Source organism: Dermacentor albipictus, chromosome 4 (assembly GCF_038994185.2).
Source record: "Dermacentor albipictus isolate Rhodes 1998 colony chromosome 4, USDA_Dalb.pri_finalv2, whole genome shotgun sequence".
In the NCBI taxonomy this organism is placed as follows: Eukaryota; Metazoa; Arthropoda; class Arachnida; order Ixodida; family Ixodidae; genus Dermacentor; species Dermacentor albipictus.
The window spans coordinates 77,720,654-77,748,061 of record NC_091824.1 but is presented as its reverse complement, the minus strand read 5'-3'; the positions used below and the strand labels follow the sequence as shown (position 1 = coordinate 77,748,061).

The 27,408-nt window shown below is 48.1% G+C and overlaps 1 protein-coding gene across 4 annotated transcripts in view; it reads left to right on the top strand.

Moving 5' to 3' along the window:
- The first annotated feature begins 7,659 nt into the window (after positions 1 to 7,659).
- The window catches only part of LOC135916455 (mucin-3A-like), a 251,605-nt gene continuing 231,856 nt past the window's right edge, over positions 7,660 to 27,408 (top strand). For 2 of the 4 annotated variants that reach the window (XM_065449813.2, XM_065449814.2), the window contains exon 1: positions 7,660 to 8,087. In XM_065449813.2, coding sequence (XP_065305885.1) covers positions 7,973 to 8,087 — 115 coding nt within the window. In that variant the 5' untranslated portion in view covers positions 7,660 to 7,972. The remainder of the gene's footprint in view (positions 8,088 to 27,408) is intronic. The other 2 variants (XM_065449815.2, XM_065449816.2) reach the window with 2 other exon arrangements.

Sequence of the window (27,408 nt, the reverse complement as noted above, 5' to 3'; positions counted from 1 at the left end):
TGACCTTGTCTACCAAGAGCGCCCAATTCGCTTCCCCGCCATTAGAAGTGGAATTTTGATCTCGATAAACATCGATGCAGCATTGCTGCCTGGCTGGGTAGGTTTGCTTTAAATAGAAGCTTATCGGAACGACAATTGTTTGTTTTTTAGCTAACTGCTTTTGTCGAGTACAGCGCAGTACGAATAGCGAACGGATTTGATTTGTTGCTCCAGATGTCTACAAAATACTTGTCCGCAGAAAGAAAGAAAGAAAGAAAGAAAGAAAGAAAGAAAGAAAGAAAGAAAGAAAGAAAGAAAGAAAGAAGGAAAGAAAGAAAGAAAGAAAGAAAGAAAGAAAGAAAGAAAGAAAGAAAGAAAGAAAGAAAGAAAGAAAGAAAGAAAGAAAGACACAGTGGCAGTAGGGTGCATCCACTTGAAAAAAAAAAGATGAACTGGAAGTCGTTGAAATCAGTCGTCCTGATCTTTTATAGGAATACAAACCTCAACGGCCAAGACGCCAGGCAATTCATGGAACACGTTCGAGATTACACGAGGACTCGGAGACAAAGTTATGTGCACTACGCTTGGCAAAACAGTGAAAACATTTCGCTGTGATATAGCACGCAGAGCTAAAACTGAGCGGTGAACTATATGCAAGGTGTTTCAGTCAACTTGCGCCAAGCGTTAAATAAACTAGCTGTGCTCCGTGCGAATGCAAACAACGCAGTATTCTTTACTGTCCTCCTGAACATTCCAAAGTACCATTTTCTCAGAGTTTATGACCTTACCAATAATTTGCACACTTTTCCAAACATGAAACCTTCAATGAAGGTCAATGAAGTTCAATAGATTATGGCGAGATGCACAAATTATTCATTTCCGTAATTAATTAATTAATTAACTGCGGAAATTGGTTAACCGTCGGCGTTGTGGCACCAAAATTCAATGAGACCAAAATTGGTCGGAGTCGAGCCAGCGACCTTTCGTGTTAATTAAGGAGAAGGTATTCAAGGCGCAGTTCTTCAATATATAGTTAATTAAGGCAAACGAACCCATTACCTTTGGTGACATAAAAATTCAATGACACCAAAATTTATGGCGCCATTCATTCATGGTCGTGTGCGGAAGTCGAACCTCCGACCTCTGGTGATAATTAAGGCGAAATTAAGGCACAATACTATAGGATAGACTTAATTAGAGCACTCGAACCTGCGACCGTTGGAGGGAGAAAACCAGTAATAGAAAGTAACAACGCATTCGAACGAACATGTCTAGCAATTTAATGGTCGTCTCGTGAGCGCGCAGGCGTTCGCCTTCATCCTCTCCGCCCCCCCCCCCCCCCCTCCACCTTTTTTGTTTTCTCGATAGCGATTTGATAAAGTGATGGGTGATAAGGTGCTTGCGGCCAGCAACATTAGTTCCCCTATGCAGATTCGAATGAATGATTGATGCTCCATACAAACAGTGTGTATGAATAGGCTATCGGCAAAGGAGATTGATCGAAGACAGAGGTCTTAGTTTGCACTTCAACACAACAGCTTCTGTGTTGAAGCAATGTAGCAAATAAAGCTGTTGGATAGACGAATAAATAGTGCATACAATTAATTGACGTTCGGTCAGTGTTCTTTCGGTTGTCAGAGCGCATAAAGGGCGAGGAGGTTTGTTCTCAGTGTGCGCCACCGCCAAGTGACTCAAGTAGTGATTTTCTTGAAGCTACTTCTGGATGCTAAAGAACAAATCAGTTATCTTTTTGTTTTCTCCGGAATTAGAGCCCACAGTCTTTCTTCTTGCGTTGTACGGAACACTATAACATAAGAGAAACTTGGGCGAGTTGGTGGTGACTCATGTTTCGGAAATTAAGAGCGCAGAACAGACGAGGACGAAGGGAAAGAGGAACGCGCCAGCACCAGTGTCGTTATCTTCTTTCCCTTCGTCGTCGTCTGTTTTGCGCTGTTAATTTCCGAAACATGAACGTAACACTATAAGCCGTTGTTCTCTCGTCCTCCACGTCATCGGTAGTTCTGGCATTAAAGTCGGTCCAACCTCCAATGACACGTGCATCGATCCTACAATGCACGCACACGATTTGGGCTCACATGTGCACCATGAGACGTGGAAAACAACCTCAGAAGTGACACGAGCTTCATAGAAATGAGGGACTCTGCAGACAAGCTCAACGAATTTCAGTATGCACTAATGCTACTGAGCACCTCCACAAAAAAAAAGATCCACTTCGTAATTAACGAGAATTTATACCTATGTGCATAATGATGACGGTAAATAGCTACCATGAGCTCACGACGGCTTTGCGTTGAGAAAAAAAAACTGCTCTAAAGTAACTGGCGTAAACATTCACGCTATGCCCGAGCAGGTATGCAATACTGACTCCAAAAACATTTTGCATTCATTGCCTTCAATATGGGGAGGGTCGTTTTGCTTTGTGATCGCTCCTGCCAGAGCTTCGAGTTAGGTCGATTGCCTAATTGGACGACAGCAGTAATAAATTCATTAAAACCTTTCGCAACGTCTATCGAACAACATGCTCCAAAACTGAAAGACGTGGTGATCGCCAAGCCCCAACGAGGGCATTCGAGTTGTTGCGCTGGATTTCTTGGTGAACTTAAACCAGCAGTAGCAGGGATGCCTCACCAGAACACGAACACGGATGAAATTCAGATGTACCGCAATAATATCACCCGACGAAGTACGCCATGTTTCAAGATGTGTTTGCCGTCGCACCCATTTCGTCAAGGATGAGTGAACGAGGGAAGCCTCAGCGTGAACCATGTTTATACAAAGGGACACTTCTCTATTAATTAATTAATTAATTTATTTATTTATTTATTTAATTATTTATTTATTTAAGTTGCCTCTAAAGGCCCTCTGGTTAAGGTTATGGATGAATGGATGTCATGAGCGTCCCCTTTAAGACGGGGCAGTGGGTTGCGCCACCGAGCTCTCGCTCTTATACTGCCTAATGTCCTACCTAGGTTAAACAATAAAAAAGAAGAAAAAAACACTATGAACTCCCACAACCACATTTTCCGATCCCCTATTGCGAATTGTGCTATTGTACGTCTCCGTTTTTTTTTTTTTTTTTTGTCGTTTGCCTACTTTTATTCCACCAATCCTCGGTGTAACAGCAGACCACGCTTTTACATAACGGGGTCTGATCCACCTTGCGGGTTTCCGCAGAACTATTACGTCAAACATTTGCCTTTGCTTCGAGTTGTCGATAAATTCGACTTCGCCCTGCCATCTGCTAGCCGCCTGGTTAGCTCAGATGGTAGAGCAGCTGCCCCGGAAAGGCGGTGGACCCTGGTTATAGTCCCGGACCAGGCCGAATTTTTCTTCAACTGCGAGGCTTTTCTTTCGAGGAAACCGTATTGGTTTCCTTTATAGCAATTGCTATGATTGGGTGGATGTCTCATTTTCCCTTTAATAAATAAAATTGCAGTACTGTAAGTAATTTTGTTTTGGGAAAGAACAACACTATTACCTACTATACTCTGTGACAGAGACCTGTTCATCCGCACTGTTAATATCTGAGGCCGAACAATTAAAGCAAGGCTAAACAAACCAAACAGCCGCTATTATCACTAGCGTATGTTTCCAAAATCTATTTCTTTCTTGGACAGTGACAATGCCGCCTTGCTCACAAATGCTTCGCCGTATGACTCAATGCGGTCGCTTTCAATGATTAAGCAGGTCAATTCCCATTTGTGTTTTCTTTTTCAGTGATAACCGTATAATGAAATCGGGCAACGTAACTACAGTTCTGGCAATGAAAGGCAAGAAAATCATCGGGTGACGGTTTGCGCCCTTGTTTCAGATGGCTCCCTGATCACCCGGTCATTCACGCATCTGCCAATTTGGCCAATGTAATTTCTCACGCAAGGTAGCGGTATTCGATATATATTTAAACGCGACATATGAAATAGATAACGGCTCTCGTTATAACGTATACCAACAAGCATAAATGTCAACACTGATCGACCTCTCTCGTAAGCTCACTGCTAAGTTTCCATCATCTGCCTGTCACCTCATTGTCTATCGCACTGATGTAATATATCGCGCGCCTTCGGACACGCAACTCTCGGCCTACACGAAATTTCTGCGCTGCATCCAAGTGCTTCTTAAAGCAGAGTTCTGAGACATTTTGTGACCGTATGCCTAGGAGAGGCTTTCGTTTAGGCAACTATTCTCTCCGTCCCAATTTCTTTCGCATTCACACAGTCTCCGTGGGAATTTAGTTCGCCGGGAGGCGCTGCGCGTACGGCCAAATTTCTCCATCAAATTAACGTCGTGCGTGACCGAAAACGGCGTGTGGAAGGGGGGGGGGGGGGGGACACTGCTGTCCCAGTGGTGCTGGAATGTCCTCCGTACGTAAATGAGCGGCTGGTTCCGTGTAACCGGCTTCGCCCTCTTTACAAGACCACCCCTGTAACTTTGCCTTAAGCGCAGCGCGCATATTCAGAACAAGGCTTTTCTTGCCCTTGGGTTGTTTCTTTTTGTTCTTTACTTGCAGTGAAAATTTGTATACGCTGCATGCTAGGTGCATGTTTTTCATTGAAATAAACATCGCTGGCTGGCGCACACCTAGGACATATTGATGCTAGAGGAGAGAGACAGAGGAAAGGGGAAAGGCAGGGTGGTTAACCAGAGGGGAAGATCAGGTTTGCTACCCTACGCTGGGGAGAGAGGGGAGGTGGAAGTAAAGTGATAACAAAGTAGAGATAAAGAAAAAAAGGAGCATAGACATACAATCACAGTCGGTAACTGTCACAGCATACTGTCACCGCACAGCACAGTAGCACTTGCAACACTATAAACATCTGATGCTAGAGGGATTATGGTTGTGGCTACCGGTTGATGTGCACTTGACGTCAAATATGTACGGCATTCACGGTATGTTGTTTATGGTTAACATAAATGCGATGTGTGGGCCGGCGTGATGCCATGCGCTTGTCCTGTGAACTTTCTTTTTTTGGAGGGCGTTTCTCAACTATTTTTTCTCAGTTTGCAATCTTCCAAATTTATTTTTAATGTGAACGTTGTTTTTTTTCTTTCTTTTTTTGCTTTTCTTAATACGCGTTCCTTTAATTTGAACAGATTAAATAGGCAAATATATTCGCTAGAACGGGAGTTATAGTACGGGGTATAAACTAACTATACAGGCAAAAAATTGTCTTTGCAAAGCAAACAGTACATAAGAAATCAATTTTAATTTTTAATTTTAACATGAAGCGGGAATTAGTATAAGGTAATGCATAAAAGTAAAAACAACAGCAAATGCATGATAATAAGTACAATTAACATAAAACGCACTGGTTCGCACACACTACACTGCAATAAAATGTAAATAACATTAAAAATATTGTTATCCATGCCAATTACACTTAGCGCTATAAGCTTTAAATATCGTAGGGTAGCAAACTCCTTGAATGCTGTCCACACTGTGTTCTTTAGGCAAGCATTTAACTCATTCAATGTCTCCAGATAAGAACAAAAGGGAACACAAATACGTCAGTATGGCACCTATCTTGAACGGGAGACAAATAACATCCGTTTATCAGGCGTTTCCCTCACATCCAGCGCGTTGACCGTGTATCCTTGTAATTCAGGCAGCGTGCGCAGCAGAGCACCAAGGAATGTACGCCCTGCGCATTCTAGAACGTCCTCCAAGGTATCGTCTTGTGCCGCACGTAGAAAATAGAGGGGACTGTCCGCCAGCAAGTTGGAACCAGCTGCGCATTTTTCTACTTTGTACAAGGTGACTGAGGTCGGTATTCGTCTATACCTGAACGGCATTGGGGAAGAAGCTGACGGCACAGCGTACGTGGGATGACAAAAGGGGGCGATGAAGGCCACGAAAAAAAGAAAAACGACGCGGCTCGGTGAGGGCTGGTCGTAAATATCTAACGTCTGCAGCTCTGCCACGGGATCGCACCGGAAAGCCCCGGCATTTACTCGTAAATGTCTCGCTTTCGATAAAGTGATGAGAGCCGTGCGAAAGAGGATTGATTGACTGATTGATTGATTTACTGAATTAAATTAAAGATTGCTTGCTTGCTTGCTTGATTGATTGATTAAATTAAATTAAATTAATGATGACTTGCTTGACTCACTGACTGGTTAATTTATTGATTGATTGGTTGATTGATTGATTCGTTGATTGACCGTGTGAGCAAGGGAGTGAGAGACTAAGTGATTTATTGATTGATTAGGGCTGCTGCCCGCCCTGAGTATGCAGAGTGAATACAATATATGAAGGATGCGAGGGCTCTTTAAAGATCGCATGATTGTTTCTTTTTCTACTTGCGCAGATGTCTCAGAGTTCGGGCACGTCCATTGAGCAACCACAGACGCCGGGACTAGGAGTCGAACCCACCACGTCGTACTGAGCCTCAATGCCCAGCAAAGGCGGAGTCACTGAGGTGGGTAATGAGACGCACATGAGAAATGCATCGATCAATAAATTATTCAATTGATCGAAGGAAACAAACGGAAAGAAAGTGAGCCGTTGTTATCGAGGTAAGTATAATAGCGCTCACATTATGCATCATCTTGGAATGCAGCGATTAGATAGGATTTCGAGTGCGGGGGAGCAAGAGATTCAACGCTTGGGCGACTGGCACTGCATGCAGTGACGATGAGAATCATGGCGCAAAGGCAGTAGAACGGTGATCGCTGAGCGGATTGTTCCCCTCAACAAATAATTTGAGAGAATTTGATTGTCGCCGTTGGACTCTGCTGGTATAGAAAATGTAGCATTGTTCGAGCTTCCTCCCACGCAGCGATAAAATGAGTTCCACGTTTGTACAGGTTCACTGAACCGGGAACCTGAAAACATGAGCAAGTTACGCGGAAGCACTGCATCCATTGATGAAGCGCGATTTATGAGGCGTTGGTCCACAGCCCGATTGATCTACAGGGAAGCTCAATCACTGAATGATTTGTCAAGGCTCATCCGCATAACCAAACACCTCCCGATCTGCGGCAGCAGCATCAGCTCTGCTTTCCGCGCCGCTTGCTCCAACATCCGGTTTCGCATAGGCCATCCGAAAGCGAGGCACACCACCTGGCATACGCACGATAGAAAGAGAATTCACGGGCGAAGAGCGAGCCTGTCGCCGTTTTCTCGCGTAATCGGCACCGCTTTCGGGCTTGCCGGGAACACCGCTCCCACTCGAAACAGTGCTGCCTATTACGAGCCCGCCGGAGACAAACGACCACACACACGCGCTTCCATTTGGCAGACCGGCACCAGAGCCGTACTACAGACCGGCGCTGCGGTGGCGCGTACCATCCTCAGGGAGCGGCGGAGGGCACGTCGTCCCTCCAGGAGTCGACCGAGGAGGGAAGGCGAGATAGAGAGAGAGTCTGGAGCAGTACGAGTATAACGGTTGTTTCTCACTCGCGCAAACACACACACACAGTGCGCAGAGAGAGACGCTGGGACGGACGGTGACGTCACGCTTAGCGGGCGAGTCAGTCACCTGGTCGGTCCGGGTAAGGGGGTCGGTGGTGCAGCCGGGTGCCGCGAAAGAACAAGAACGGCAAAAAGGGGGCCACGCGACGAGGCAACGGCGCTGGCACCCCCTCCTCCTCTCCCTCCTCCTCCTCTCCCTCCCTCCCTCGAAGAAGGGAACAGGTCCTGAGGCCCTGCGTAGGCCGGGCGTCCCGCTTCCGAAGGACCGGTTGTCCGGATCACTCGTGCCGAGCGCGCTGCCGCCGGAGGAACCAAGCCGTCGCATCGCCCGTCTCAGCGAGCGAGCCGCTGCGGACACAGCATCAGCCGCACCGAGGAGGGAATACCGCCGCCGCCGCAAGCCAGACAGCAGGAGTAGTACCCACGGGAGCAGCAGCGCGTCGCTGGGAAAGATTGGGGACATGGGCACCTGAGGTGCTCGGGGGTGCGCGCGTGTGTGTGTGTCTGTGTGAGCGCGACGGGAGTCGTCGTCGCCGGTCTGAGCCCTTCTCGACGAGAGCCATGGCGGCAGCCGCTGCCAGCCGGAGACACCGGGTCCCCCCGGCGATGCTGCTGTCAAAGCCGATGCTCGTCCCGATGCTGCTGCTGCTGCTCGGATTCATAGCACTCGCATCAGGTGAGTACGTCCGAACGGGACGCAGCCGAGCAGTGCGTGGTGGGCAGGCCGAGCGTCCATACGTTCCGTGATCGCAGTGTGAAACCGGGTGCCGTGGGCTGCTGTAGACGTGTAGACCACCAGCCACGCTTCTTCACCGTCGCGTATTCCCCTCTCTCTCTCTCTCTCTTTTTTTTTTTTCCTGCTGTGTTGGTCGATCGTGTACGCTTTGGGCAGTTTGTCGCATCGAGAACGTTTGGGCGATTTCATTCGGTTAAGCCCACGATATGCCAGCAAGTGAAAAAAAAAAAAAAAAAGAAAGCGAGAACGCGATGGCCGTGTAAGCGACGCGTAGCAGATAACGTGTCGTTGTGGTCGTTCGTTCGCTGCGCATCTGTTCGTTAGTTCTTCGGGTTTGACTCCCGGCACTCTCACCGGACACGCGCGTCCGATTCGCCGCCACCGAACGAGCAACTTCACTGTTTGTTTCGTTCGCGCGTGATGGCCGCGGTGACAGCTGTGATGGCCGATGCGTTACGCACGACTGCGGCCGCGTCTGCCACCGGGGATGAGAATCTGCCCCTGCGGTGACTTCCGGAGAGTGAAAACTGTTCATTGGAGTAGAGCACAGGCTCGTCACAGATTCGCTTTTCAGTTAGGCTTCCAACATCAAGCGTATCTTAGGTTTTTCATTCTCCTTCTACCTCTTACTTTTTTTTTCTATCTTCTTTTGACACGTGACTCTGGAACAAAGCAGCATTTGAAGCAGTCTGTTTGAAAGGAAGCGAGCTTGTGCTTTATTATTCCCTGTGTATATAAAAAAGGAATAACATAGGTTTTAAAATAAGCTGTTCTTTATTTGCAGTTGAGGTCAACCAGGGCGGCTTGTCGTAGGTTTCTTCTTTTTTTAATCCGTCTGATTATTTCTGTCGCCTCTTGAAAAGCTGTATTTGTACATAATGCTGACAGTACTGACAAACTAAAGTTAAATTTCCCGCTTTTCATGACTTCAATGAATTCCCCAAACCTAAACTATTCTCATGCCTTAACTGATCGTCCTTTCCAGGCGAGAGGTTATCGGTCCAGGAGGTTGTAGCTCGCCGGCGACCGCAATTTTCTCCAAGCTGAACACGCGAACATCCCGCTAGCGTCCATGGGCGAGAGTCCACTGATGGTTTCCCAGAAAAAGAGTTCGTCGACTGGTGGAGGCTAGACGTCGGCCAGTGAACGCTTGTCTGCCCTACTTCACGGACTAGCACTGACCCCCATGCACGAAAGTTGACGCGCACTGCACGTTATAGGCATGCGTGGCTGCGCGCGTCAGGAGTCCGGTGCGATGCAATCTTCGGTTACGTGCGGCAAATAAACATGCCCAAGTGCGCGGTTACGTAAGGGAAAAGGGCGAGTGGGACAACAATGAGAAGACGGCACAAGCAGTCCTGCTAAGTGTGACCCCGTTCTCAAGACCCCGCGTTCGCCGAGAGTTCACAGCGGTTTCGCCGCGACAAGTGCTTTTTTGATAAGGCGTCCCTAAGCGGTCAGTTGGAACTTCGAGGCACGTATTAGGAATGCCGAGAGAAGAAAGCCTTTTGTATTCGCTGCACTCCGCAGAAACCGCTGCGCCTTGATTTTCTTTCTTTCTTCTCATAAGCCAATTTGCATCTGGAAATGTACGGGACGTGTGGCTGTACGCGAATATGCTGCCAGGTAGTTTTGGGGGAAACGCGTCGCGAGAGAGCTCAGCTTTCTTACGAATCGGAGAGACCGACATTCTTGTTCCCGTCTGGAGGCTAACCGGTCGCCTCGCAGGAAAGCAGCCCAGCGTATACGGCGCAACCGCAGTGCACATGCAAGGCCGCCGGAGTAGCACTTGCTTGCTGGTGTTGCATGCATCGCGCGACTAAAGCAGTGCGTTCACTCTCCTACGAGCACTGCATCGGCTGGCTTTGTCATGAGCCCTTAGTGATACACGGCGACGGGCGTTCGAAACACTTGCAGCTTAAATCTTACATTGCTGTGCTCCCGCGCTGGTTACCCAGTCCTTTCTTACACATTCGCTGATCCATTGCTTTGTTGTTGGACTGTCACGATACGACGCCTTTTCTATAGCTTCTTCATTCCGTAACAAGTTGGCACGGTTGGATAAACTGTCAAGATGCTACGGAATGCGCGCATTACTGCAATGGCTACTCCGGTACGTAATCTCAAAACCCTTCTTACTGTAGAAAAACTCTTATCCGGTTAATCGAACAACTCGAGTCGTATTCGCACACTGTAACCATGCACACGCGCATGGAAGTGCCGCGCATACTGTCGTGTTCATCGTGCAAACGAGCAGGTTAGCCAACCTGAACTACCTCTGGTTTAGCCTTCCTGCCTTTCGGCGCATCCTTTTTTCTCTCTCTTCTCCGGCTGAACTTAGCGTACAGACGTGTTTGGCTTGGCTTTGGAGAAAACGAGATGTGTTTTTGGCCTTGAACGGACGCCGTGAGTCTTTGGGGATATTGTAGCTGAGGCTTGCGGATTGTTCTTGACCACCGAAGCTCTAGCTCTGCCCGACTTCTCGGCTTCTTGTCGTTATGCAATATTTTGCTCTTTATTTCTGCCCCAATATATCTAATTGGTGCTTTATTTTTACTTTTTTTTTACTCTATACGAAATTGCGGCTGCCCTGAAGTTCCTGCTCTTTGGCGTCCGCTCGAACACAGATCCCCGTATGCATGACTCAGTCCCTTTCTCGCATTCTCTAGTGCGCAGTAATCCTTTTGTTATACCAGTTGTTTAGACTATGTCAATATCGTGCATCTTACCTATCTCTATACTCAGTTTAGGCTCGCAAACCAGAAACTTCCCAGGTTAACATCCCTGCCTTCTGTCTTTCTTGTCTGTATGTTTGGGCACATAGTTGTAGAACCGTACTCATCACGTAGAACGTAGACTCAAACAAACGCATACGCTTTCTCGCCTGCAGTGCTAAGACTTGATCAGGGAGAACACATTGTGCTGGATTACAGGACTGTGTAAATAATAACCTTGTATTAATATATATATACATACATACATACAGATATATATATATATATATATATATATATATATATATATATATATATATATATACCAGAAAAAAAGCAGTTCTGGGTCCGGGTAAATATTCACAGTGAAGTAGACGCGCGTATGAAGCGGTTTATTGACGTTTCGGCCGGGGTCCGGCCTTCATCATCTGATGAAGGCCGGACCCCGGCCGAAACGTCAATAAACCGCTTCATACGCGCGTCTACTTCACTGTATATATATATATATATATATATATATATATATATATATATATATATATTTAGATATTGTGGCTGTCACGTTATATAAGGTGCCCACATAAGTTAGCTTTCCATCATGACTTTTCTCGCCACAGATGCCACATATTTCTTTTTCTGATTATTAAACATTTATGAAGCTTTACTGAGATGAGAAATTCTTGCGGAAATGGATAAAGCGACACCTTGGAGGACTGACTGAGCATCCACCCAATACAATGACGTTAGTGCACAAGAATAAGAATGATATAAATTTAAAAAAAATAAAAGTGTTCACTGAGAAAGGCTGGTCACGTGCGAGTTACGCTTACAGTCGCGCAGAAATCAAAGCTACTCGCAGTCGAAAACAGTATATCGCTGTTAGACACGACGCGAGCTGCGATTGCTTAACGTAAGCCTCGATCGCAGCGTAGCAACCTAACGCATAAACCTCGACGAGTCCGCGAGGAAAGAAAGTTGCACGGGTGAAACGCGCGTCGACCAGTCGGAGAACCGGCCCCACGGGTCCGCGGCGCAAATCGTTAAAACCGAAAGCCGGTGCTCTCTCCCGCATGCAACGCCGAGACTTGGGAAATTCAGCGTACATATACGACCTCGCTCAAGGAACGAACCCTAATGCCTCCTCCTCCAAGGTCGCGCCCAACTTCTGGCACTCGTCTGTCCAGTTACCGGCAATGTCATCGAGCTCATACACCGGCGCAATTGTTGTTCGACAGCGCATACCTGAGCACCGTCTCCAGTGGCACATGTGCTGTTGCTCCCGGCTTGCAGAGAATGATGCCACTGCCTGGACATCTCGCCACCCTGTAACCCACCCTGTATAGCCTTACGACACCTCGCATACACGATGACACCTATATAAGGGCGTGATATGACTTATCTAAGGGGGGCAATCTGCGGCGGCTTTTCAGCGAGCAGCGCTATGTAAACGGGTGTATTTATCAGCCCAACCGGCGCTGCCTCTATGCTGAAGTGGCAATTTGCCGTTGCGTACATTCACGCTCCTGTTGCATCCCCCTTGTTGTCCCTCTATCTCTCACTTTTTATTTTTCTTCATACCACTCCACTTTCAAGATTTTGCCTTATCACGAGCAATTCCTTGGCGCGAGGTACCTGTACCCAGGCACGCGCAATAACACACACAGAGAGAGAGAGTGAGTGAGTGACCTGCCGGTATACCAACGCCGTCGGTAATTCAATTCACGCGCATTACGAGCCCTTTCCTCGTCATTTACAACTTGCATCTCGCTTTCATTTTATTTCTTTTTTTCTTCGCTGTCGTTTGTTTCGTCCACGCTGTCACGCGCATTTCGTGCCCCAAATCGTCCGGCGTGCCCACGAGAGATGCCGCAGTGCCGACCGCCTTTTTTTTTTTTTCACCGCCCTTCCCGCCCCGAGTCGTCCGGCATCAACGCGTGCAGGCGCTCGTTAAAGCGCGACGCGCAGCGACCGACATATCGCGAGCCCCGCCGCTCCGGGCAGCGTTTAGACGGGAATGGAGAACGCGGCGTGGCTCGGTGTATCAGCACCGGGCGAACTTCGAGGCCGCCGGCGAGCAAGAGGCAGTTAGCAGCAGCTGCTACGGCTGCTGCTGCTCATGCTGCTGCTGCTTCATGCTTGAGTTAGCGCGCGCGCAGTGCTAAACTCCATCTCGTTTTCGTCCCAGTTGGGTTCCGTAGGTTCCACTATACGTGCAACAAAGGTACCCCCATATTTACAATGTTGTGCCAGTATTTAGTGGAAACTGTGTGGAACTAACATCCTCGAACGTCGGTTCTTCCTTCGGTCGAGATTCTTTCCACCTGTTGCTGCACTCTTTAATTTCTTTCCTCTTAGCTTCCAGCAATACGTGGAATATATCTGCAATCATATTCCGCTTGCGCGGATGGAAAGACGTTCCACATAAAATCACGAAATATATGGGATGCCTTCTATGTATTTGAACTATTTACTGCTTTTTTTTAATTCGCGTGGTAAATATCTGGAACTGTGTTCGAGGGAAATACAGCCACTCTTGTTTAGAACAGTGCTCCATAACCTGCGCCCACTTTTGGGACATTCTTTCACGCATCTCTTACTGAAACCGCGTTCACCTGGGACATACTTCCCACGCCTAGGTTGCACTTGCAACTAACCGGAACATACGCGCGAAAATGTTACACTTCCTCAATGAGAACTCACGCGGAGCGAGATTAAGAGTGTGTATAGCGAACGCGGTCGGGCCCCAAACTGTCCCCGGCTGTGCACCGAGCCGCCGTGCCCCGCGGACACTTTTTTTTTCGAGGCCGGGTTCCAAATCGCTTTCGAGGTCGTTTTCGGCCCCGTCGTTTCCCTTGTCTCACGGCGGGGACGCGTAATGAGCCCGTAATAGCCCTCCACCGTCGCCGCGCTGGTTTAGCGCACGGCGTATACGTATGCGCGTCGCCAGGCCGGCACCGAGTGAGCGCACGTCAAGCCCTCGCACGCAAGTAGGCGCGGAGCTCTCACGTCTCGTCGCACACCTCTGGCGTGCGACCGATGGATCCTAAACGAAGTCGCTAAGTGAAAGATAAGTATGTAAGACGTTACGGAACGGAGACGAGCGGTAGGATGACGCGAAACGTAGACGACGCCCGTGACCGTATATACTCCCCTCTGTCTAACTGTCGCACGAGGGAAAGGGGCTTCGTTGTGAAGGAACAGCTCAGGGAAGCCGACCCGCGGGGGCTTCACGTCTCAGTCGAGCCTCACTCGGCACAACGCATACGGCTTCGCTCATCGACTGTAGCGAGAGACCGAGGCGACAGATATGTATATTCGCCTTGTGTCCTCCGCGCGACAGCCTTGCAATGCTGCGAGAGATACATATAAGCAACGTAATGTAGCGAGTGCCAGGAGCTGTTAATGTCGTTAAGTTCATTTGGCGGCTGCCTCTGAAGGACGCATATGGCCGGCCGATTTCCAGGTGCCCGCTTGGAGGACACTTTGGGCACAGTCGAGCAGCTTTAATGCACGCGCTGGTATTTCCGGAGAGGAGGGATAATTGCTGGAGTCAGAGAGACACCGATCGCCTAATTGCCTGGCGCGTTCGTCCGTGCGATTGGTGGCATGAGGCGGATGTGCGAGTTAAGACGCGTTCTTTGCAGCAAACGCAAGTAGAGCTGCTCCAGCACTTCAATGAGCGCTGTGCATTGTAAGATGCCTTTTTGCGAGTCCGCCTTACGTTTGCTGTTGGCATACTGCGCGGAACATCAGGCATCTCATGCCTTCTCGCGTATCGCAGCAAGCGAATATTTGGGCTACAAAACAAAACTGGTCTTTCGCTCATTTCCAGTGAACCGACCTATTGCCAATGGCTCTGCTGTAGCTCGATAGTGTGCATTTACGTGCGAGTCAGTTTGGGTCGTTCCTTCGTTGCTCTGGAGTGCAAAGAGTCTCACCTCAGCTATTAAGCTATTATCTGCAATGTCGAGACGATTAGAGCGTCGTATAGGGATGCCGTACCCGTATGCATAATCGTACCGGTGGATACGATTCGACATTTGCAGTCGTTGACTAACATTGTTCGGCAACTTTTTTCTTTCTTCCGATACTTCCCACTGCGGTTTTCGCTCGCCAACACGAAAGACGAAGCACTTCGGTAGTAAAATCTTCGCGTCATTATTACGTGCCTCGTTTATAGCGAGGCTTCTTTTATATATATATATATATATATATATATATATATATATATATATATATATATATATATATATATATATATATATATATATATATATATATATATATATATATATATAAAGAGACGTTCCTTCTGGGTTTGTTGTCGCTGCTGAACGCCGGCTCCGCGACGACATTCCTTGATGGTCGGCGAACGAAGAGGCTCTTTTTTTTTTTCCTCGCCAAGCACGTGTGGGGAACGTCGCATTCCATCTGTTTCACTCCGCAAAGAGAGGCAGACTCCGAATGCGGACACGAAAAAAAAAAAAAAGTCTCGAAAGTGGTCGCATCTGCGGACAATGTCACAAGTCGGATCGGCTCGACGGCACAAAGTGGCTCTTTTCCTGCGTGCCCGGGATGAGTTAATTGGGTTGCGGGGCACGTCCTGCATTCTCACCTCTGCCGTCATGCGCACGCAGTACGGTATAAAATAGCGCAAAACGAGAAAAACGAGAGAAAAAAAAAGAAAGAGCTTGCGTGGTACCTCTCCACGAATGGACGCTGAGTAGCACCGTGTTCGTGACTGTGCGCAGGAGACAAGGGGAAAACGACAGCGACAGACGCGCGAACGACCTAGGGGAAAAAGAAGAGAGAAAGAGAGATGGAGGGAGAAAGAAAATGCCGAGACCGTGAAAGAAATAGCAAAAAAATGCGTTTGTAAGGAGTTCACAACGTGTGGTTACAACTTTTTCCTCAGATGGGTTCGTGGGATGGCCTAACATTTGCAGCATGCGGTCTCACTCGGCAATTAATAAGGTTTGCCTGCCTGTTTTTTCTTACTCTTTTCTTTTTTGACGAGGGCGCTCGTGAACACCATCAAGTCGGTTTGAAAACACACTCGTGTCTTTTTCCTTCATTTTCTTTCGCCCTTGCCCTTTTTTTTTTTTTTCAACATCTCTACGCTCCGTTTTGTGCTTTGCAGGCAACGCTGCTGAAGCAACCCGCAAGTAGTGGGGCCATAAAGGGTCTCACTTTCTGCGAAATGATAGCTTTGTATGTTACATGTTGAAGTGGCAGCGCAATAAGGCGATGACAGAAGGCAGGAACACAAAGGACACTGTCATCGTCATATTGCGCTGCCCCTTCGAGATGTTCAACCAGCACCAACTCGCCCAAATGTCGATCCTTCTTGTATATTACAGCTGCGACTTGTGGACGCACGTAGCGTTATGCCAAACCACGCACCGTTTGACACGTTCGCTCATCCAGTATGCGACGTACTATATTACTGGTCGCGACCGCAAGAGGCACCCGTGCTGTGGCCACTGGTCGCGAGATGCGTCTCTCTTTCTCTCTCTCTCTCTCTCTCTCTCTCTCTCTCTCTCTCTCTCTCTCTCTCTCTTTCCGCTTGTTTGGCGGCGGCAAAAATATAGGTACAAATTTGCGAAGCGTTCCACGTAATATTTGCGTCATGTTTTGGGACGTAAAAGTGTTGCGTGATGTTACGTCGATTTGCGCGCAGTGTATGTGCACCTACATGTTTCTTTCGTGCATGACGCGCTATTTATCGGCCGCGAGTGCGAGGAGGAGTGAGAAACGTCCCTCTATGGCCTTCGCAATATAGCGTCACCGCTACGTATGAAACAAAATATAGGTTACAACTTTTTTTCACACACGTGCTCTATTAAGGCTTGTCGCCTCGTTCACTTTTGCCGTTCTGATTTCTCTTGTGTAGGACGGCAAACAAAGCGTTCGCGTTCTTTGCTCCGCTTTCCGTCGGACCAAAAGTGACAGGGCGGAACGGAACGTAACGAAATAATAGCACCGCCCGTCGCTAGACTCGAAACGTTTTTTTTCGAGCTCCTGCTCCGCGTTTTGATATCGACGTTTGAAAAGGAGCGAAGCGCGTGATAGGCAAAACAGGAGAGGAGGGGGAAGGGGGAAGAAATAAAAAAAAACGTAGAGCTAGATTTCATCCGTGTACTTTTTGCTTTTATTCTTTCTAAGCGGTGCCCAACACAGGCGAATCGGACATGCCGCTCCGATCCGACTGCCGTTCCAATGCCGACTGCTCGCATGTTCTACTTTCTTTCCTATCGCCATTCAACGTCAAGGAAAATGATATCTCATTTTCCCGGCTGCACTGTTGTGCTATAGCTGCGCACGAAAATAGCCTCCTGGAGATTTTGAACCGAGAGCGCGAACAAACAGCGGAAGGGCTGCTACTGCTGCCGCTGCCACATCCGTCACGGTCCGGACAGGTCGCGGCAAACCGGGAGGCTGCAAATTGCCGCCGTATTCTGACAGTTTTCTCACCGCTCCGTATAGGTGACGCGCGAAGCTTCCAAACCATTCTCTGCAGCATATTTCCCTTACGCCCGAAATCAGTGCTGTCTGTGTGCGTAGAAGAGCAGATTTAGGGGGGGCTTCGAAGTCACGGGACCGACCATGAAACGTATACACACAACGGCTGTACGCTAACACGGACACAGTCGTGCTTTGTAATCCGCGGAGCCCTCCGAGCGCCCCCTATAATTCAGCGCGCTCGAAGATCACAGGCTTTTAAGCGTCGTTCAAGTAGGATCCTTCTTTTCCACATCCGCGTACGCGGCTCGTTTCTGTCCTGTCACATGCCTCTGAACAGGATGAAAAAAAAAAAAACCAGCTGGAGGAGGAAGAAAGCAAGCGCGGTTTCGGACGTAAGGATGAGACGGGCAGAAAAAAGGCTCGCGTATCGAACGGTCAAACATCCCGCGGGGCGCCGCGCGAGCGCACCTCATCCACTGCGGGACGCCTATAAATACCGTATACCACACAGACACGCCGCGTCGCCCGCCGAAGACGCCGCAACCGATATATTTCGGGAACGCACAGACACCTACTTCCTACATAGCGGGGCTTCAAGCGGCGCCCGCTCGTTCATGCGCGCGCCTTGCCCCGCCGTGCGAGCATGCCCGCGGGCCTCGTTCTGCGGGCCTCCATCCTTCGAGGCTTCCCTTATTTCTGATTTGCTGCGGTCGTGATTTCTTTTTCTTTCTCTCATCTTTTTTTTTTTGTTTTTCGGAGGAACGACCCGTTCCCGGGCTTTCTGTAAGCCCGGCCGGGTCAGACACGCGAATGGCGGCGAGGGAACCGCACGGTCCTCCAAGGCGAGCCGTGAGGAATCCTCGAGAACGCAGCGGCCGAGCGTTTGCGCGGGGCATATACTCGCATAAACACGGCTAGGTGTGCGCGCTTGCGTGTGTGTAACGCTCGTGCGCTTCATACCGCCGTGCTCCTTCGTATACAGCGCTGTGTTCTCGCGTGCCTGAATTCGCTATGAGTGTATAAGATGTCGTGGCACCTATAAAGCGTGAACTGTGGTGGTGACCGCAGAACGGGACGGAGAGTTGTGCCGCGATTCTTTGCAGCCCGATGATGCAAACGAGTATTGCTTACTTAGTGCTTCGACAATGAAAACGTAGTCATGCTCTATGTCGAGAGGAATTCTACAACGCGCATGTACTATCTATAGATTGAAAGGAAAGGCAGACGGGAACACCAAACTTTGTGCTGGGTTCAGCCTTCGCCAAAATGCTCTGTAATTGAAGGCCTATATTGTACAGAGAACGGAACTGTATACGCGTATTGCGTTCTGCATGCAATGCGCTTTGTATTATGCTCTTTTTCTATTATGCATAGGACACGGGAGGTCTATTCTTCAGGGCGTTCGACATGCGCTTTGCTGCGGCTAGCTTCCACAACACTGCGCGTGCTTCTTTCGTGAGGCGTCGAAGCAGCCGCATAGCGGAGCTCCACCTGGCGGGATCTGAGCCTTGACTCGGCTTGTCTCGGCAGTGTCGGCGTATAGCCCCGCTGCAACGCGTATACACACCGGTTGTAAAACACGGATAGAGGAGGACCCGTCGCCGCGCCGTGACTTGCGGCCGGTTTGTGTAAGCCTTGCCGCGCCGCTTCCGACTTTCCTAACCCAGAGACTCGCATGTGCTCGTTTCTGTACTGCGGCCTCCTTCTTGCGGTAATCACGCCGTGCATCCGATCCGCCCTCCTCGCCTCCTGCCTTTAGTGCGACGGCGATAAAACGGGAAGGGATTCAAAGAAGCCACCGGCTAAGGATGTGTAGGGACACGTGTGCGATACAGCCCTTGCCGTCGTGCTCTCCAGGCTGTTCTTTCTTTCTTTTTTGCTTTTTTATTTTTTTCCGACTCCAATTCGTCGACCTCTATGGGTGGTGTGCGACCGATATGGAATTGCCACTTCTGGCCACGCCGCTCTGATGGCCTTTCGGGTTACGGTGTTGCTGATTTGAAACCTTACGTTGCGCCGTCTGCCGATCTCTACACGGAGTGTAAATGATGCGAAACTTGCTTGTGACAAGTAAGAAGAAGAATGTCAGCAGGCGGCCCGCTTCAACTTGAGCACAGGCGCAGTAGCAGCAAAACATTTCTTGCAGGCGCAGGTATAATGACTAGCACTATACCATCACAATAGGAGACACGACGGAATGTTTTGACGAACATTCAGCCTTGTTATTCCAGCCGGGGTAGAGCGCACCACCTGTAGCTGAAAGGCTGTTTCCTTTGCAATATGCCAAAATGATTGAGGTCTGGGAAATCGTCGTGATTGAAGAAGATAAACTGCGCATTTTAGTTTTCCTCTTCGCGACGTTATGACACTTGGTACATTGCACTGAGTTTGACGTCTTTATACTTGTCCCGTTGTTAACTTACGAGCATTGAATGCGCCGTAATATCGTGTCCAGATCCAGTTGCTTTCGACGTTCGTTATCGTTGTTACCGGCTGGTTGAAATGCATGGCTAAATAATATCTTTGCTGGCCTTTCGAACTTATCCATGAGAAGGTAAGATAGATTGCACCAGCTTAAATGCAAACACTCCGCAGCGAGAAAGCTTATCAATCTTTTTTTATTGACAGCGAAAACAACAACAAAGTGTATTTTCTTCTCATCGACGCTCGAGACTTCCTCTCCCCACTTCAGACTACATATTTAAGAGATTCAGAGGTCATGTTCACGTCACGACATGCGGCTAGCGAGACACATTTACAAATCGAGTGGCACAATACCACGATACAAAATAATCACCAGTACCCCACGATAACAAAATAATCACTCACCGCTCTCATGAATCTAACTTCAGTTATTGTACATGTGACCCGCCTTGTAGGACGCTTGCATATACATGTATAAACGCGAAGTGGGAGCGCAGGAAAAAAAAAAAAAAGCCAATAACGCGTTTTTCCTTTTTTTTCTTTTTTTTGCATTTTTCAGCCGCACGTGAGAATAAGGCCATTATTACGTAGTAAATCACTAAATTCTCGTTTATGTTTGCGGACTCATTTCCACGCGCTCTATGTGCGAATCGCAGGCATGCAGGCAAAAGTGGGACAATTTTTTATTTATTTACCAAGTCTAATGCAAGTTACATCACTTCGTTCTGTCCTCCGTGTCTCCGACGTGCATTTGCTTTCTGCTCAGCTCGGATTTGAGCCTACCACTTGGACACGCCGTTTGATTCAGCGTTCTGCGTTTACAAGCTAGTACTCATAAACAGGGATGATTAAAGAAAAAGAAAGGGGTGTACATAAAAAGCTCTGCGTGTATCATGCTGTTGTTACTTTTGTTATGTGAATTTAGGAGCGGGGCTCTCATGGTAGAGAGAGAAATAATTTGTATAGCAGCTTAAAATGAAAAAAAGAAGAACTGAAATTTTCATGTTGATATGCACCAGCCACTACTCCCCTCACGAATGGAAACATTACACAGTTCATCGGGCTTGTATTTAGTCCTAGCTTCCCCATGATCCTGTACGTAAGAAGACCAACGAAGTTACGCCTAACGGTACCATCGCTAAACAGTCAACGCTGCAATGAAACAACAAACAAAGTGTAAAGTATCCATAGGAGAAGCACAGAAATTTCACTACTGTGCACAAGATATAAAGTTAATCCGTTGGCGTGCTAAAAGTGTGCGCATCAACAACCTTGTAGTTCGTATATGCATAGTGTATGTTGTTTAGTTGGCGTGTGTGCTTTGCCGCTATTATACTCAAACAACAGCCATACGCGAAAGACTCTCTAAACGCCGCTCCTCGCTTAGCATCCGTTAGATATCCCCGAACGTGCGTCACTCTGTCGTTGCACGTTACTTGAGACTGCGAAGACGTCATGTGCGCAAATGTCGTCGAAGACTAAAAGCTCATAAGCACGGGAACTGCAGGATTGGGTGGTCTTTACGCAGTGCAACGGCAAAAGCAGCTGTGCACGTACGTATAGTCGTTCTCAAGTTGCAGTGGGAATCTTCATTTGACCTTTCCTATTGGGTGACATTTTGCTTGTGCGGTGAAAGATTACCATTCTTCGCTGAGCGTTGTCGCCTCTGGTTCGCATTTTTGCAACGTGAGATGCCGACTGAGGAACCCGTCGCACCTGACATTTCGGAAAGTCGAGCCTCGGCGAAGTAATTTCCGTTGATGTTTCGAAAGAGCAGTTTGCCTGCAGGCATGCGCACAGCGCACTTTTTCGAATGTACTGCATGCAATGCTGGATGTATGGGGTTCTGAGGCTATATAGGGACATATCGCCAAATAATATTTAAAAAATAAAGAATAATGAAATGATCTGAGGATTTCACGCACAGTGGGAATCGATGTAAGCGAAGCTTTGTATGCAGTTTGCCTTCTTTGCGCCTCCGCGTCGGCCGGGATGCGCCGAGGAGAGCGCCCTCTGGTGGTGTGGCAAGAAACCCAGCGGCACGCGTCAGCAAGACCGCAGCAGCTGCGCCCGGAAAGTCGCGACAGGAAGCAAAGAAAGCTTAGCTTTAATAAGAATATAATAATCATTAGTCAGCGCCTACACGAAGACAAGATATTCTGCCGAGCCCGCCGTGGTCCAAGCTGAAGTTTAGCGCAACAAGGACTGACTTTACAAAGCTGCAGACACACCACATGCATCTGTCACTTATTTACTTGCTCCACTAGAACAGTTAACCGCCTTTAATTTCGTAATCAACATCAGAACAGGGCTGGCGATATAGCGGGCACTGTTTTCGAAGGGATTAAGGTGCTTGCACAAAGAGGTCAATGCTGCAGAATGCACCTGTTTCCTTAAGTACCGTCCTCTGCATTTCTGAAAGAGCTTTGCTGTGCAGAAAAGGTATATTTTGGGTTTTTCAGTATGTCCAATGCAGTCTCTCTTTGGGTGTGTGCGTGCGTGTGATGGAGACAAATTTCACATTATAGCATGCGCCACGCGACGCGATTTTTGGTTGGATGTTTCAAAATTTTCTCATAACTTCTCGTAGCTGGTGTGATCTCCATCATATCCATCCCCATATTCACGTGCGGCAGTCACACGCAGTTCAATATGCACTAGTCACGTTCAACAGTAGATCCTGCTTCGCACTCCTTTTCTGAGCTTCGGATTTAAAGCGAAGCCTTCATTGGCTATCCGCTCGCGTTTGGCGTGGCTGTCGTCTGCTGCTTGATGCTGTCTGCTACTGGGTCGGTCATTACTGCGGCTGTTGTATGTATGTATGCGAAGACTATATGTATGCCAAATGCTGATGTTAGTGAATGTTTCTATATAAACCTCGTGCGGAGATCTGACTAACAAATGTGGAGGCACTAAGGGCAGCCTCTGTTCTGACTAACAAAAGAAAATCCAGCATAAAACGTGAACATATAATGTTGGCACATAGGTATCCCTAAAGCACACCGATCTGTTGGTGGCATACCGCGTTATATTCAACGTATTTATTGCTTTACTTAATTTTCTTTGATTTAGACATTCGCTACATGTGTCACTGGATGCGTGTTTGTTTTTGGCCCATCCTTCAGAATGGGCGTGTGGCACTGTTGCAAAAGAAGTGCGTAACCCTTAAATGTAGCAACATATGGGCCATACATTGTTTTTTCGATCATGTGGCGTCCATCTGAGAGACGCTCACTTTGGGGAGTCTCACCATTGGGAATGAGCTGGACCGTGACAAAACCGCTGTCAACTACGTATGCGCAATGTCTACAAGCACTGATCGTCCCTTTCGTGCATTGTGTCTCCCGCTAACTTTCTATGTTCCTTAGTTCTCTCTTACGGGCAGTATCTTTTTTATCACGTGGCTTTGTTACAGGCTTTATAACTGCACGATTCAAGGGGAATGGGCACATCAGCATCATCTACGTACAGGCACCCGCAAAAGTTTACTACGAGACGCGGGATATGCGAAAGAGCCAAATTTCCGCGAAGCCTGTGCACGTAGCCTCTATTTAAATGCTTTGATCCGTAGCAGTTCTTGCGAACTACACTGTGATCCATTAAATTGGAAGCGCTACGCCTCAACAGAGCAGAAATCCGCATTTGTCGTGAAAGCCGTGCCCCGTAAACTTTTGTCGGTGACTGTACATTTAAACAGAAGGGCTAGCATAGTTGGCTTCCATGGAAAGAAAGGGCCAGCTCCCCATGAAAAACAGTGCAACTGAAATTTCATGTAGATGAACTTTGATCTTCACGCGTTGTGTGCCAACTGCTCTAGCGTCGTCTCTGCCCTGGAGCCTCAGGCGCGCGCGAGCAGAAAGGAGAGTGGAAGAACAGGTCTTGTGTTGGCTCGACTTTTCGCTCCGTGAGTACACGCGTCAAATTAGCCAAGCGCACGTGCGAGGTCGAGAACTTGCACGCCTTGGCGCGTCCTCTGCGCTAGAGAAGCGAGAGCCTGAGAGGCACGAGGACTGCGCTTTAAAACTAGGCGCAAAGGCGAAAATGAAATTGCCCCGGACAACCTGGAAGCAAGATACAGACGGAGACATTGAATCACGTCACACACACGCATTCGCATGCTCGTTCCCTTTCTCATGCGGTTCCCTGCATGCTGTCAAGTTCGCGCTCGCCTTCGTCCACTTTTCACTTGCGTTCGTAGCGAAGAACGAGAGTAGTCGGCGTTTTTTGAAAACCAAATCGGAGCCAAAGCGCTGCTCGATATTTGCCCAAAGAGGCGAGGACGGGTGGGCGAGCCAGGCCGGTTGACCGCCCTGCAAATCGCCGCGGCAAACGAGCGGGCGAAAAAAAAAAAAAGATAGACACGCTCCGCTGGCCCGTGGTGCTGGACGCTTGCTCCCCTGTCTCGTATCTTTACGTGTTCTTTTTTTTCCCCTCCGCCATCTGCGTTATACGTCGAAAGAAGAGCTCAGCGTGGCTAGCTGACCGACCTTGAGGCGCGCGCTCAGCATTGCCCTGAACCGTGAAGCGGGTTGCGCGACGGCGGCAGCAGGCAGCCACCATCGTGCACCTCCTCCTCGGCGTGCCTCGGAAGAAGAGACGCACCTCTCGCAGGCGCCTCGTACACGCGAAGCCTGGTTTTACGGGCTTCTTTGCTTGCTTCCTGGACTCTTCGCTGCGCGCGCCATTTCCCCTCGCCTACCTTCGGGCGCGCAGGTCGGATCGCCCCAGGCACAGACCGGCCAAGCCCTTCTTTGCCCCCCTCCCCCCAACCCTCTTTTCTTTGACTTCCTTCCTCCCGCAATCCTCCATTGTTGTCGGTGCTGCGCCAAAGGGATCAGGGGTGAGAGGCGCTCGCGCCCTGCGCGTATGTATACATTGCGTCACACGACAGTTGCCGTCTGCGCGCAGAGAGCAGAAGGCGGGTTAACCGGTTTCATTTAGTTTCGTAGTTCATAGTTTCGCCCCGGCCAGGAAGTACGGCGCTTTCATTAAGCGCGTCTCCAGGCGGAGAGCGCTCGGTGTGCTGTTTGAAAGAAGCACCAGCTTTTCGGACGCGATGTCGGACACGAAAACGTCGTCGCTGTTGACAAGAGAGGAGTGCGTAGCGGGGCGTAGCCTTGCTTTAGGCAGGAATTCGAGCATTGAAATTTGCATGCGAAACGTGATGCGTTGTAACGAAAGCGGTACAATCTGCAGGGACAATACCGAAGATGCGCTGTTCGTTTCTGCCTGATCTTAAGGAGAGGGACTAAGCAGTAGAAGTCTACGAATATCAGCGAATACGAATAATGAGTATCGAATATCGGATCGAATATAGAATAGACAAACGAGGACGCATATATTGGCAGCAGGAATATTTATTTGAGGTAGAATTAGGTACCACGCTTGCACTGATTAATGTAAAAGAAAAGACAACTAACTATCAAAAACAAAGGATCAATTTTAACCGCAAGATTGCTGACCGTAATTGGAAATCATGACGAATGGCCGTGAAACTACCTTAGAGTGTGGTGGCAAAAAAAAAAAGGAAAGGAAGAAAAATGTTTTCAAGGAAAAGTAATAGCTGTATCAGTATTTTCCCAAAAGCTCTGAATAAAAAGCAGAAGTTATTTAGAAAGAAACAGAAAACTGCTGAAGGACTTGTGTGAAGGACGCACATGTAAAAGGGGCTGTTGCGAGGAAAACATTACAGGTTGTATCATAAAAGATAAAACTACTACATGACTAAACTTTCGGAAACGCAAAATGACCGACTACAAGTAAAAATTATGGGTTGTAGGCTTCCGCCGCGAAACATAAAAACAAAGCTTGAGTTACCCATTTTGTTTCTTCATTGCTTAGAAAAGGTTTCTCCTTCTCTCGCTTCTAATAATTCGCCACTCGTTATTTAGCAGACGGAAAAACATTAACCAGAGTTTAACATTCCGTTGTTTCGAAATACTTCGTTTGTTTCGAATACTCGAAAATACCGAATAGTTATTTTCGACTACTCGAAAATACCGAATAGTTAATTTCGAATACCGAAACGAATTGTTAGTGCGTAGCACGCGATACGTATTTAAAGCTACGAATATTCGTTCGACCTCTGCTAAATAGGCACTAAACCACTACAGATTATCCGGTAAGTATTTCAGGAAAATTTTCTTCAGCAAGGAGAGACAGCCTAATAGTAAAAGATAAATAATAAAAATAAATACGGCAAACGCTTTCTTGAACATCGTGCGGTATCGAGGCGCCTGTGTCTAGCTAACGCCAGAGATTTCAGGTTATTTTTGTTGTTGTTTACATTCAATGTCCCAGAAATATCGCAATACCAACCGCGTTTATGTATCAGTCGCGTCCTTTGAGTATCTTCAAACAAGTCATTAGCCTTCACCAGACAATGGCAACGTCTGTTCGTCCCTCACTGGGAAGTGGCGCGAGAATTTGTTTATACATGTATATATATATATATATATTCGGAGTGCAGCTGATATTTATCTGCTCTGGACCACTGTCAGTTGTACTTTGCTCCTCAAAGAGGCAGGAGGTGTGTCGAGTGAGCTCTTGAACGTCACATTGCAGTATGGTGGATGTGGTTTGAATCGTGAACCCGGGACCTCAACGACGCGCGATGTAATCATAACGCTTCTCTCGCGTTTACTGCTAAATTTTCGCTGAATTTTTTTTATTTCAGGAAGATTTTCTAGCTTAATTCACTATTCATAAACTGCAATTCTTTTTGGACAACCGGCACCCGGGCTGTTGCAAGCGCGGCTGGCATATGCTTTGCGCCCGTTGTTGTCGCACTATCCGCCACGAGATTAGCGCTGGGCTTAACTTGGGGCATGTAGAGGAAACTTATTTCGTACACTCAACAAGATTGCGATTTCTTCTTCGTGCAGCCCGCGATCTCCGTCGAAAGTAGTGGTTCGGGAAGAAACTCCTCCAAATATATATCCAGCATGTCGCTATCTAGATGCACGCAGAATGCCCAAATACAGTGAGGACATATTGCACGAACAGGAAGGTGAAAGTATAACCGGTGTGAAACGAGGTGAAACCTTAAAATCATCACTCCACACTCGTCCTAGATTTGTTGGTTTTAGCAAGGAAGCACCGCGTCAGTGCGCATGTTCATGTCACCATCGTTCGAAAACGTGCTAGTGAATGAAGGAAACGTAAAAAAAAAACTAGAAAAAAGAGGATGAAAGAAGGACGGTGGCGCAAGTGCACAGTGTGAGAGCTTATCGAGTTTTCTTTCTTTTTTCGCGGTGCAGATTGAAGCTTAAGATTTAAATATTTGGCTAAGCGGAAACGCTTGGAGCTTCCCCTACCTATACAGTGTGGAACGATGTTCGGAAGAAGCTTCCCGCCCCTACCACGTATTCGGAGGGTAACTTGCCTGTTTGTGCATGTATATGGCCACCTTTATGCAACGTTTCATGCGCGGGCCGCGGATAATGGAGCGTTCCTAATAGGACGCGGAAGTTATGCGCATGTCGCCTCCCCACGTATAGCTAAGCTCTTTTCCCTGTCCGGACACGATGTCTACGGACACTCGCACGTGCGAGTGTGTTATCACCTTTCTTTATGTTGCGTTTCCTCCGAGACACCGGCACTAATCTTGTTTTCCAGGAAAGCGGATTTGAGGCGAGTGCCACAAGCAAGAGTGCAAG